The sequence below is a fragment of the Thamnophis sirtalis genome, unplaced genomic scaffold (assembly GCF_051295495.1).
Source record: "Thamnophis sirtalis isolate CommonGarterSnake01/CBP01778 unplaced genomic scaffold, rThaSir2_p1.2 scaffold_1, whole genome shotgun sequence".
In the NCBI taxonomy this organism is placed as follows: Eukaryota; Metazoa; Chordata; class Lepidosauria; order Squamata; family Natricidae; genus Thamnophis; species Thamnophis sirtalis.
In genome coordinates, this window is record NW_028261381.1 from 60,447,954 (window position 1) to 60,461,269 (window position 13,316).

Genomic DNA, 13,316 nt, shown 5'->3' on the forward strand with positions numbered 1-13,316 from the left:
TTGGAAGGGACCTTGGAGGTCTTCTAGTCCAACCCCCTGCCTACGCAGGAAACCCTATTCCATTTCAGACAAAGGGCTATCCAACATCTTCTTAAAGACTTCCAGTGTTGGGGCATTCACAACTTCTGGAGGCAAGCTGTTCCACTGATTAATTATTCTAACTGTCAGGAAATTTCTCCTCAGTTCTAAGTTGCTTCTCTCCTTGATTAGTTTCCACCCATTGCTTCGTGTTCTACACTCAGGTGCCTTGGAGAATAGTCTTTGTGGCAACCCCTGAGATATGTCTCCCCTAGTCCTTCTTTTCATTAAACTAGACACACCCAGTTCCTGCAACCGTTCTTCATATGTTTTAGTCTCCAGTCCCCTAATCATCTTTGTTGCTCTTCTCTGCACTCTTTCTAGAGTCTCCACATCTTTTCTATATCATGGTGACCAAAACCGAATGCAGTATTCCAAGTGTGGCCTTACCAAGGCATTATAAAGTGGTATTAACATTTCACGACCATTGCAGCATCTCCATGGTCATGTGATCAAAGTTCAGTTGCTTGGGAATGGATTCATATTTATGACTGTTGCAGTGTCCCGGGGTCATGAGATCACATTTTGTAATCTTCTGACAAGCAAAGTCAAAGGAGAAGTCCAATTCACTTAACAACTGTGTTACTAATTTAACCTGGAGTGATTCACTTAACTACTGTGGCAAAATTCACTTAACAAGTGTTTCACTTAGCAACATAAGTTTAGGGCTCAATTGTGGTAGTAAGTCAAGGACTGCCTGTACAGATAATTATGCTTGAATAGCTAAACGCATCTCTACTTGGTTTCCAACAATTATCTATAAAGCAGGCAGACAAGTGTCTAATGCAGAGGTGACAGCTTCCTAAACTGCATACAGAACAGTATTGCAGGCAAATTCAGCTCACTCCTAGCAGTTTGATCCTAACTGGCTCAAGGTTAACTCAGGCTTCCATTCTCCCAAGGTAGGTAAAATGAGGATCCAGATTGTTGGGGGCAATATGCTGACTCTGTAAACCGCTCAGAGGGGGCTGCAAAGCACTATTGTTACTATTGTTAGTTTAATTTATTGGTTTTTTTTATATCAATCATGAAACAAATCACAGAGTTATAATTACTTGGTCCTAAGTCTGAATCCAGCTTATCGAATGGGTGTTCTTTGCTAGAAAACAGGTCACAAAATATGATCATGTGACCATAGGATGCTGCAACAGTGATAATGCTAGCTGGTTGCCAACACCCAAAATGCCGTCACAGGCCCACAGGAGTGTTTCACCAGTCATAACTTTGAGGATGGTTCATAAATAAAATTTTGAGTCCATCGTAACTTTGAATGGTTGTTAAGCAACTGGCCATAAGTCAAAAACTACCTATATAAGTCTATGAATCCTTTGCGCCATAAGCCTAAAACGTAGGGTGTAAACATATATTCATACACTGGTAATTTGGAGGCGATCAGCACAGAGATCTGACTTTGCAATAAAAACCAAACTAAAATACCTTTCAGGAAAGGCAAAGAATCATGCTCATTAGATTCCCTGGCAATACTTCCTACCTAGATGACATGCAATTTACATACATAAATATTTATAAATATTTTCAGCCTTTTGTGCCCCATCATTTTTCATCTGGGCTTCTCTGAGGTCCCGGTTTTGCAACTTGTACTAGTGTGGCAGGAGGAGAAAGGAACTAAACCCTAAGATTGAAGAGATGACGTTGCTCAAACGATAACCCTAACTTGGAACCAACAACTCAGCTTTCTTACTGAAATTGATCAATATCTAGATGCAAAACCAAGTTGGTGGCAGTCCTTGCTGACTTAGACTGACCTTGAAAAAGCTAAGCAAATTGATATTTTGGATGGGAGACCAATAAGAAATCCTAGGGCTGTAGGAAATCAACAAATACTCAAAGCAGTAGCAAATCATTCCCATCTTATTGTCAAAATCACTAGGAGTCAAGATTGATTCAAGGATAACAACCATATTATGGATAACATGCTTCCTTGGAATTTCATACATACTACTCATATTTTAGGAATGTCTAGAGATTCTCAATCATCCAGGCCCCGGTTGTCCCAAAGGCACTTTTTCCAAAAGGCAACTGAACTTTCTTGCTTTTTTTCTTTCAAAATGTTTCATTATGGGAATATGAAAAAGTTCATATTCTGGACAAAGATACTAACTTGAAAGAGGGGTCAAAGAGGCCATATGTGTTAAAACGAAACAGCCCTTCCTTAACAGAGGGGGAGGGACATGACACCCTCTATCTCCTTTCTGTAAGTTGAGTTTGAGTTTGAGTTTGAGTTTATTATATTTCTATGCCGCCCTATTCCCCGGAGGGACTCAGGGCGGCTCACAACCAAGTCAAGGTGGGGGTTACAAATAAGAAAAAAAAAACACAAACAAAACAATACCACAATTTAAAACACTCAACAACCATACCATTCGAGGGAGGACAAAAAACTCATTAGCCCCAGGCCTGTCGGAACAGCCAGGTTTTAAGGGCTTTGCGGAAGGCCTGGAGGGTGGTAAGGGTCCGAATCTCCACGGGGAGCTCGTTCCAGAGGGCCGGAGCAGCCACAGAGAAGGCCCTCCTCCGGGTGGTCGCCAGTTGGCATTGGCCAGTGGATGGAATTCGGACGAGGCCTAATCTGTGGGATCTAATCGGTCTATTGGAGGTAATTGGCAGTAGGCGGTCTCTCAAGTACCCAGGTCCAATACCATGAAGGGCTTTATAAGTGACTAGCGTCTTGAAGCGTATCCAAAGACCAATAGGCAGCCAGTGCAGCTCACAGAGGATAGGTGTAACGTGGGTGTACCGAGGTACATCCATAATCGCTCACGCGGCTGCATTCTGGACAAGCTGAAGTCTCCAAATGCTCTTCAAGGGCTGCCCCATGTAGAGCACGTTGCAGTAGTCCAGTCTTGAGGTCACAAGGGCATGAGTGACTGTTGTGAGGGCTTCCCGGTTCAGGTAGGGACGCAATTGGTGCACCAGGCGAACCTGGGCAAATGCCCCCCTGGTCACAGCCGACAAATGTTCAAAAGTCAGCTGTGGGTCCAGGAGGACTCCCAAATTGTGAACCCTGTCTGAGGGGCGTACTGTTTGACCCCCCAGCCTGAGAGATGGAATACTTGGCCAATTAGTGGGGGGGAAACACAGCAGCCACTCGGTCTTATCCGGATTGAGTGCAAGCTTGTTGACCCCCATCCAGACCCTAACAGCCTCGAGGCACTGCCACATCACGTCAACCGCTTCGCTGAGTTGGCACGGGGCGGACAGATACAATTGCGTATCGTCCGCATACTGATATTTTATCCCGTGCCGTCGAATGATCTCACCCAGCAGCTTCATGTAGATATTAAACAGGAGGGGGGACAGGACCGAACCCTGCGGCACCCCATAATTCAGGGGCCTAGGAGTCGATCTCTGTCCTCCGACCAACACCGACTGCGACCTGTCCGAGAGGTAAGAGAACCACCGTAGGACGATGCCTCCCACCTCCACCTCCCGCAGTCGTCGCAGAAGGATACCATGGTCGATGGTATCGAAGGCCGCTGAGAGGTCAAGGAGCACTAGGACGCATGACCCCTGTCCCTGGCTCTCCAGAGATCATCGGTCAGCACGACCAAAGCGGTTTCTGTGCTGTAGCCAGGCCTAAATCCCGACTGAAAGGGATCTAGATAATCGGTTTCCTCCAAGGACTGCCGGAGCTGAGAGGCCACCACTTTCTCAACAACCTTCCCCACATAGGGGAGGTTGGAGACTGGATGGTAGTTATTTAGAACGGCTGGGTCCAAGATGACTTCTTCAGGAGGGGTCTCACCACCACCGCCTTAAAAGCGGGGGGAAAGAACCCCTCCCAAAGGGAGGCGATAACTACCGCCTGGATCCAGCCCCGTGTCACCTCCCTGCTGTTAGCAACCAGCCAGGAGGGGCACGAGTCCAGCACACATGTGGAGGCACTCATAGCTCCCATGGCCTTGTCCACTTCCTCCACTTACCTTGGTGGGAAGGTAACAGCATTCCATGCGCCTCCGACGTTTAGTCATGCTGGCCACATGACCCCAGTGATGTCTTTAGACTGAGGAGATGAGCACCCCCCTTAGAGTCGGGAACGACTAGCACATATTTCAGAAGTCCCAAGAAGGTTTCACACCTGTTTACACTCTGATTCGGGTGACTTTGAGGGCACAGATAAAACACCAAGTGGCCTCAACTACTCTCAGAGAGCTAACTACCCATTCTCAGAGTGCTAATGACCAGATGACTGCAAAGAATATAAATATTACCATTCCCCTCCAGTTAGCTAGAACTGAAGAAGCTTCTTGGATGAAAAGCAAAACTTTTTCAAAGGAAAAAATCAATGAAGTCCAATTGCCTTTTGGCAAAAGCACTTTTGGGACATATTTCAGAAAGGAGGACAGACACAAACACAGAATGCCAACATATAAGCGAACTACCCATACAGTAACATAAAATTTCACTGAATAATTAGAACACAGGAAATTTCTTCTTCGCAGATTTGCTTCTGTAAGATCTGCATCCAATCTCAAGAGTGGGGACTTTTGAGAGAAGATGAAATATGGCTGGAAAATGTTTGAGAGGTTTTTCCTTCACGGATTCTCAAAAAGATATTGTAAATGTATTTGCCTATGTTGGAAGAGCCAGGGACAAAAGATAATTCTGTATTAGGAATTTAAGCGAATTTCTGGAAGTCATAATTTCTGACTTCCTCTTCTTTGTTCCCAGCAGGATCTGGCATTCTCCCATGAAAGCTAAAAGTTGCCTTCAGTTTTTAGTGAGTTACTGGTATGTATCTCCAACCACCTCCTTTTTCAAGTGTCTCTGGTAATGGATGGGTAAGAAAGCAGTTAGAGGTTAGAGGATTTGGGGACAGTATTCCAAGTTCCTGATGGCTCGTGTGTGTCTTATTACTTCCACCTATTGGAAAATGGTTATTGTTCTGAAACCTAATCTGTAACCATCTACTCAAGGCCTTTTTAATCACAAAAGATGGGGGAATGGAGTTTGAAGAACTATTATTACAAAACATGCCTGTTTCTCTATATCACATGCACAATACATCGGATGCAGCATAGTTTGCAATGCTTTTTCCTCCGCAGAGGCTGTGCCCTTTTTGTTTTATGTAAGCAAGCATTCTGCTCACTTGATACTCCTTGGAATATCAGTCTTATCTTGACAGTTCGTGCTTACTCACCATCTCTTCTCCCTCTTTCAAACTGTGACTTAAATGTATTCCATGCGGCTCTAAATTCAGCATTAAACTTTACTCCCCATTTGTTTATTTTTGACATAGAATGACTACAAGGATCAGAATTTGGAGCTAAATGTTTAATAAAGCATAGGCCGGTTTAGAGATTAAAGTCACTGATGAACCATTTATTATCTGTATGATTCACACAATGATTTTCTGGCATTTTAAAGCCGGTTTCCAGGGCTCCACATGGAAGTACTAAGAGGTCGGGCCATACATACATACATAATTAGACTCTTCTTCACGGAGATTCCTGGAAGAGAAGGAAATGCGTTTATGCTAAATGGCAAAGAAGGGAGAACAGCACAGTAATGCTTCTGTTATTCTTTCTTTTCAATGACAGGCATTTTCAGAAAACACGCTAGTCATGCTCCAGCTCTTTCAGAAAAAAAACTATCAAACCGCCGTAGGCAAAAAAAAAATTCCCACAAAAGTTGCGCACAGCAGAATCTCGTCCTTTTTAACTTTCGATTTGGGAGGAGGGGAACAGACACCCAGGCCGCCCCGCGACCCTTTTAGGAGCGAGCTACCTGCGCAAAGCCACCGATTACGCATGCAGAGGCTCGGATTCAGGTGTTCCTTTGATGCGCAGGCATCCATCATGCCCAACCAACCCAGCCCCCGCACTAGGCTTGCTCCAGAAGTACCCACGCCTGCGGTACAAGCGCGTCTTTCCCGGCCGCAAAGCAAACGCTGGCAGTTTCTTACACCGGTTTAAAACCTAATCTCTGCCTTGCAAGAGCGTCGCGGTCGGCCTCGTCTCCGCTTCTGGGTGCTGCGACGCCCCTGGACAAGGTTGCTGTTCCAATCCCACAACCCGATCTCCGTGAACCCTTGCAAGCAGCCTCGTCCCTATTGACCTATCCTTCCTTTCGCCCACTACGAGACCCGCCGAATTCCTTCCTCCGCGTTTCTTTTGCAAAAACCAGTTAATCCCCCCCCCGCGCAGGCGCACACAAACTCTTGCGCGCCACAACCACAATTAAACAGATTGTCCTCTCCCCGAGACTGAAGCAAATGCTACCGGTACGCATCCTTTTAGGATCGAAGCAGATGTAACCCCGCTGAACCCCAAACACGAACGAAGCCCTTGAAACAATGACTTCAGCTGTCTCGTTGCAGCCTGAAAAGAAGCAGACAAAATTCGACCCGCATATATCCCGGCTATTCTAGCCAGGCTGCAAAAAAAATCCGCAGAAAGAACTCTTGGTTGCCATTTAGCGGCCGCCCTGGTTTTTGCGATTCAGATCTGGTAGATCTTCGTCTCAAGCTCCCCGACCATCCAAGCCAAGTCCTTTCCAGTTGCAGCGGACCGGCAGATGCACCTTGTCAGCCCAAGAATGTGCTTAAGTCCCAGAGCACGTTCTTGTAGTAGCCACTACGAAAAAGATACACACACACCCGCCTCCCTTTACGCTCCGGTTCCCCCTCGACTTACCCAATGCGGAGCAGCAGGGGACCCGCCACAGCCATGGGCATCAGCGGGGAATGCTGCCTGTTCCCGCAGCGGTGAAAGGCGTAACTCAAGGCCCGGCGACCCCAAACGGCGAGTGCGGTTACCAGAGCCCAAATCCACAGCAACCAAGGCAGCCAAGCCATGCTCCGCGGAGGGGGCACGAAAAGCCTCCAACCCGCCCCGCTGGCTTAGCAGCCCTCCTATCTCACGCACTGAATCCTCGGGATCCGCCCCCTCGGATCACCGTGGATTTTGAAGCCGAAGCGCGTGGCCGCCGCTTTCCTTTCGCCACCGCCAGGCGCCGCGATTGCGGAGAATCCACTCTCAACACCGCCCCGCCCGGTTATCTGCAGCATAGGTAGCCCACGATCGAGCGTGGCTTTCGCTGACTTGAAGCTGCCTTTACTATGGAGTCAGATCCACGAGAGAGTAGTAGGGGGTGATGGGTGCGCGTATGCTGTAGCATGCAAAGAAGCGGGTTGTTTTGATACCGTGAGCCAATGCCAACTCCTGGTTGGACTGATGGGAATTGAAGTCCAGACTTTCTGAACACTCTCAGACTTCCAGGCCATGAGACTATGGTATCTGGAAAATGCATATTTTATGCCCTTGTAAAAGGCGTTCGTTTCAGCAATTTCGAATTTGGATTAAAGCAGGGGTCTATAGAACCAGTGGCTAAAAGGCTGAGCTTGTCGATCAGAAAGGTGGGCAGTTCGGCGGTTTGAATCCCTAACGGAGTGAGCTCCCATTACTTGTCCCAGCTTCTGCCAACCTAGCAGTTCGAAAGCATGTAAAAATGCAAGTAGAAAAATAGGCCACATGACCACAGAGACATCTTTGGAAGCGCTGGCTCTTCAGCTTGGAAACGGAGATAAGTACTGCCCCCTAGAGTCGGGAATGAATAGTACGGATGTGCTGGGGAAACCTTTACCTTAGGACCAATTCATTGCACAAATTCACCACAGTATACTTGATCTTCCCTTAGAAATAAGCCCCATTTGAAGGATCCTTGGTTTTTGCTTCGTTTACTTGGAGATGTTACTCAAACTAGGTAATCTAGTTTTAGTAATGAAATGCCTGCAATAAAACAACCAAGCTCAAGAGAGCACCAAGGACTCCCTCATATCAACCCTGAACTACAAATATTCTCCTTTATTAAGCCCCACTGAATTCAGCATTAAGCTTTTGTCAGAGGCTTTTGAGTAGTTTCATCTCATTCAGGCAACTTTCATTTTCTTAACTCTCAAACAAGCATACAAGTGCATTCGGCCTCATTTGGGGTATTTTAATTTTGATAATGCATGTATGAATGGTGTCTGGTGGATATTGCAAACATCTGACATGTAAAGTCTTGTTTAAGAGCATGTTAAAAGGTCTTTTAAATATATACAATTTGTTTCAAAGTTGTGCTTTTGGCTAATTTTAAGTTATTTAATCAACTGGATTTATTTATGAAGTTTGTGTGTGTGTGTGTGTGTTTGTGTGTGTGTATCTGTATTCATACCTCTATCTTCTTATGCACTTTGTCTTAGGGCATTTTACAGTTTTGTTATAGGAAGTGCATTGTGGGATCCTACCTGGTGGAAAGAAGAAGTATGAATATTAAGGAACCCAAAGAAAAGTAATTATTGGAAGGTAAAATTGCACTTGCATATACATTAACCTTGCCAAATACCTTTAAAGATACAGCTTGTATTGTAATTTTCCCAGTCACCTACATACCTATTGTGAAGTAAGGCTTTCTAAATTGGATTTATTTCCAAATTGTTTGTAGATTACTTGTCTGATTATTTTCCCCACATATTCTTTTATCTCCAAATGCTGATATTCATGTTTAACTTTGTCACGCTTGCACATAAATGCAAAATTTCTGTTCTATATACAGACAGGGCTCATAACAGCTCAATATGAACTAATTAGTTGATGGCGGATTAGAGCTAACATTTTTACATTGGTCTTTTCATTATTGCTGTATTATTGAATATGGTTACCTGATTGCTACTGCACTTTTCTAAACTACAGAAATGGAACTATCTTGGGGTAACAAAGAGCCACTGTAATGATGGGAACCATTTCAGCTTTATTTCAATATGAATTACTAATAATACTGTGTAGTATACTATATTACACAACATATTCAATCCATATAGATTTTCACAGCGAGTCATTGAATTTGGTAATATCAATAAGTATCTCTCTATTGCAAAAGAGGGATCTATGGTTTGAATCGGTTTATAAATGATTGAGAGTTGGCATGAAAAACATTCCAGCCATTCCCTAGTGCAAAAGTATCCTGCTTCTATATAACGGAGAAAGCTGAATGGAAAGCTGTGCTATATGAGTCACAAAATGTTAGAAGCAGAGGAGTTGTGTGATGATGATTGTTGCATTAACTTGGAGATTCCTGAGTGAGTCTGATACCCACAGCCTTTTTTTCTTCAGCTCTTTTTAAGAATACAATGCATATTTCTGTTAATTGTTCTCCCTCCTTCCCTCCCATCCCCTCAATACTCAGTAGGGTCCATGGAGATGATGTTCTTCATTGTCATCCTTTGAATTACTCAAGAAATCATCAGACTTTAAGAGAGAACAAATTCCATGGTGGTGAGCAAAGTAGGACTGCTCTGCTACCTCCCATCTTAGTTAACTTGTTGACCACAAAAAAAGAAGTTTTCTGGGTAGTGCAGAATTTAATTGTAGGCTAGTGGATCGCCCCTTCATTCTTCTTCCGCCAGTATCCTACACTAACAGGGCTTCTGTTAGATATTCACCCCAGCAACAGTGGTTCCCAACAAGGTCCTCTGGTCCTTGGTGGAAGGGTCTGAAAGCCCCCTTTAAAAGGGCTGCTGTCCGACTCATCTTTGCCAGATGTTTCTCACTTTCAATAAAGAGCTGTTGTTACTGCTAGCCTTTGGGTGCCTATCCATTACTGGATCTAACAGCTTCTTTTTACTAGCTTGCTAAAAATCTGAATTTCCAAGCATGTTGCAGATGACTGGGCTTCCCCTTCTTTATGGAAATCATAGGAATTCAGACTTCGTTAGCCCAGGGGTGAAATGCTACTGGTTTGGACCAGTAGTAAAAAAAGCTACCGGTTCACCCGAACCAGTAGTAAAAAAATGCTACTGGTTCTGGTGAATTGGTATTTCTGACGATCAGCTGGGACGTGCAATTTATATTAGCTAGAAAGAAGGATCTCCTCCCCCACCTGCTGTTCTACTTACCTTTCAGGCATGCTCGATAGCAGGCTCTGCCCACCTGCCCAGGCACCATCACATCTGTTTTTGACCGAAGGTCCTGGCCATGCACAGAGGTGGTGCGTACGCTCACATTTGCGAACCGGTAGCGAAGGTAAGTAGATTTCACCCCTGTGTTAGCCTCCACAAAAGCCACATTAAAAATAGAAGTCCATTGAGTTTTGCACATTTCATCCTGGATTCTGTTCAGTATTTTAATTCTGTTTTATATTTCCTAGAGGGGGAGGCAAAAAAATCAAGCTGGTGACTGCTGGAAATTTCCCATGTTTTTGCATATATCAGGCATGTGATACATCTAAAGAAGAAGGTTGGCTTCAATCATATGATTGCAGGCATCACTTTCACTTTTTTGATACCCTCCCTGCTGATCTTTCACACTTCTGTCCTTTCTTCCTCTTCTCTTTCTATTTTCTGGGTTATTTTTGCCATCCTTACATGACAGTTCCCCCAAGCTTAGCCAAATGCTAGGAATTCTTTCTCATTTACCATAGGAACAGCTGAGGGGAAGAATCAACAACAGGAACGATTTCCTCCTTTTAGGTAAAGCCTAAGGCCTAAGCAGTTTAAATCACCTTTATTTCATGCTCTTGAGGGATTCCTTCCAGGAAATATAACTGAGCCAATTCCCATTTAATTCCTCTTTGTGTCCTTTGTCCAAACCAAAGGCATATCCAAGACTTCCTTCTGGAATTATTGTGATACTCTGATGGAGCTATCTTTCTGTGCGGGATCACCAGATGGTATACCAACTCCTAAACTAATATTGAAACTCTCACCTCCCAGAATCAGTGAACAAAGCCTACACGATTTGTTTATTTTTAAAGAACGCTTGAATGCCTTGGTTTATTTGTCTGGTGCATTGCTTTCTTGAAACGATTGAGAGATATTTGTTCACAGTTCCAGGCAGCATACAACATTAAAAATCCACAATTAAAAACCCATACTTTTAAGCCTCCTCATCTCCCAGCCTAAAACTCAGGCTCCACTGATAGTATTTCCCCAAAGATTTGATGTTTCTACTTTGAAGATGCCTCTCAGCAAAAAAAAGTACCTTATTTTCTCACATTCCACTTTCTATAGTATTTTCTTCTTTTTTATTATTGTAATAATAGTACTGGGGCAGACATTCTCTCCGAGTTGTCCTTCCATTACCAATGGCAACACTGCTATAATAAATATGGTTTGAGTAAATATAATCCACAGAAATCTTGAACAACTGAACTACATTTGAAATGGTAGTCTGCAAGTTGTGTATAATAGCAGACAACTTCTGATCGGTTGGATCTTCCTCTGTCAATATTTACTTCCCTAAAGAAATAAACAGAATGACCACATATGGGCAAAACAATAGTGGGAGTAAGAGCAATTTTCAACTTCCTGAGTTTTCTTTTTTTTTTAATTTTTAGGCGAACAAACAGACAAAACATAAAACATAAAACCATCTTCCAGTTGCATACAGTGTGTCGGTTGGTTACAAAACATTTGTGCATCCTCTCCATAGTCCTCACTTACAATTTGTATAAAATCTCATATTATCAATCTAGTATATATGTATAAGTTATTATCATTGTTAATCATTTATTTGACTATAACCATTATTACTTCATTTTATGCAAGATATTCTAAATTTTGAATTCATTTATATTATGGCATTTCATTAAATCATCCTAACTCCATCTAGTAGTAGTACATCTTTATATTATATTCTGTATTATTCCATTATTTTTGTATTGTTGTCAGGTGCTCCTTCATTTAATAATCAAAAAAGAAACCACTCAACTCCATGCTTAGAATTAAGTGTACTTTTACTAATTACAAACGATGAGTAGCAAAGCAAATCTGAGTCTGAGTAAATTGGCGCGAAAACAATGAATATCATGTATAATTCAATCCCCTCCCCTTGGCACCCCATTTCATAGCCCAATAATAATTCACCCAATCGTCAGGTGGGAGATGTCTTCAAAAAACATCATCAGGGTGGAATGCTGGACAGTTGGCCTTGGCGGGAAACTCCCTTCTTCCACTTGCGCAGATAGATAGTCAGGACAGCTCCTAATAACAATCCTCCAGTACATAATGATTCCCCTCCCAAATACCATGCCCCCCTCCCTGTTTCAATGGCAGCCGAAAAGCACCAGGGAAGCAAAGGCTGACAATTGTAGAATTCTCTAGCATATTTCATTTCTACACTTTTTGTCTAACCATTGATAAAATAAATCCCATATCTTATAAAATTGTTTATCTTCTTGTTCTCTAATTTCAAATGTCAATTTGCTCATTTCGGCACATTCCATTATTTTCTGAATAACTTCTTCCTGCGTTGGTATTTTCTTGTTTTTCCAATTTTTTGCAAATACAATTCTAGCCACTGTTAACACATTTACAATCAAATATTTCAATTCTCTACTATATGTTTCCAGTAAAATCCCCAATAAAAATATCCCTGGTTTAAAGTCTATATGTTTTTCTATCATTTTTTTCCAACCACATGTGAATTTTAGTTCAGTATCTTTTAGCTTCTTTACACATATCCGCCACATATGGTAATATGAGCCCAGTATCTGATGACATTTCCAACATTTTTCGGATTTATTCTCAAACATTCTTGCTATTCTTGTCGGGGGTAAGTGCTACCTGTAAAACATCGTATACAAATTTTCTTTGTATGCTGTTGATGTTGTCATTTTATAATTTTGAGACCACCATTTCCCCTCCAAGCAATCATTGTTTCTTTAACTTATTCTTCCTCTAGTTTAACCTCTAGTAAGTATCCATATAGTTTTTAAATCACCTTTTCATTGGTACCTGTCAGGATTTTATCTAAAACTTCCTGAGTTTTCTTACAGAAAGCAGGCAGGGAGTGTTGGAAATCCTGATCATATGCCTGAAGCTGTCTGCAGAGGTACTGTAGAAGCCACAGTTTGCAAATGGAATATTATTGGGATTAATTGTGAATACAATTGTATTAAATACAATTTATTTAATTGTTCCCACACTTCATTACAGAATCAGGCATTGCTTCCAAAGCAATTGCTCTTGTAACCTTGACTATCACTAAGTATTGTATCTTTTTATCCTTGAGAAATGTATTTTTATTCTCCTTATATACACCAAAGACAAATTCCTTGTGTGTCCAATCACACTTGGCCAATAAAGAATTCTATTCTATTATTCTATTATTAAAAGGTTCATCTGCTGTTCTTTCTTATTCTATTGTTTCTAAATTAGATCTCTTAAAAATTAATCAAGGAACCACTTGTAGAGACATGTCTTGTTTGTACTGAAAGTTATAGCAAAGTAAGAAAAA

The 13,316-nt window shown here is 42.5% G+C and overlaps 1 protein-coding gene across 2 annotated transcripts in view; it reads right to left on the bottom strand.

Annotated features, from left to right (window-relative positions):
• Positions 1–6,932, bottom strand: part of PNKD (PNKD metallo-beta-lactamase domain containing) — a 38,850-nt gene extending 31,918 nt beyond the window's left edge. Inside the window, exon 1 of one of the 2 annotated variants that reach the window (XM_014058914.2) lies at positions 6,735–6,932. In XM_014058914.2, the coding sequence (XP_013914389.2) occupies positions 6,735–6,895 (161 nt within the window). In that variant the 5' untranslated portion in view covers positions 6,896–6,932. The remainder of the gene's footprint in view (positions 1–6,734) is intronic. The other variant, XM_087712748.1, reaches the window with a different exon arrangement.
• Between the last annotated feature and the right edge of the window lie 6,384 nt (positions 6,933–13,316).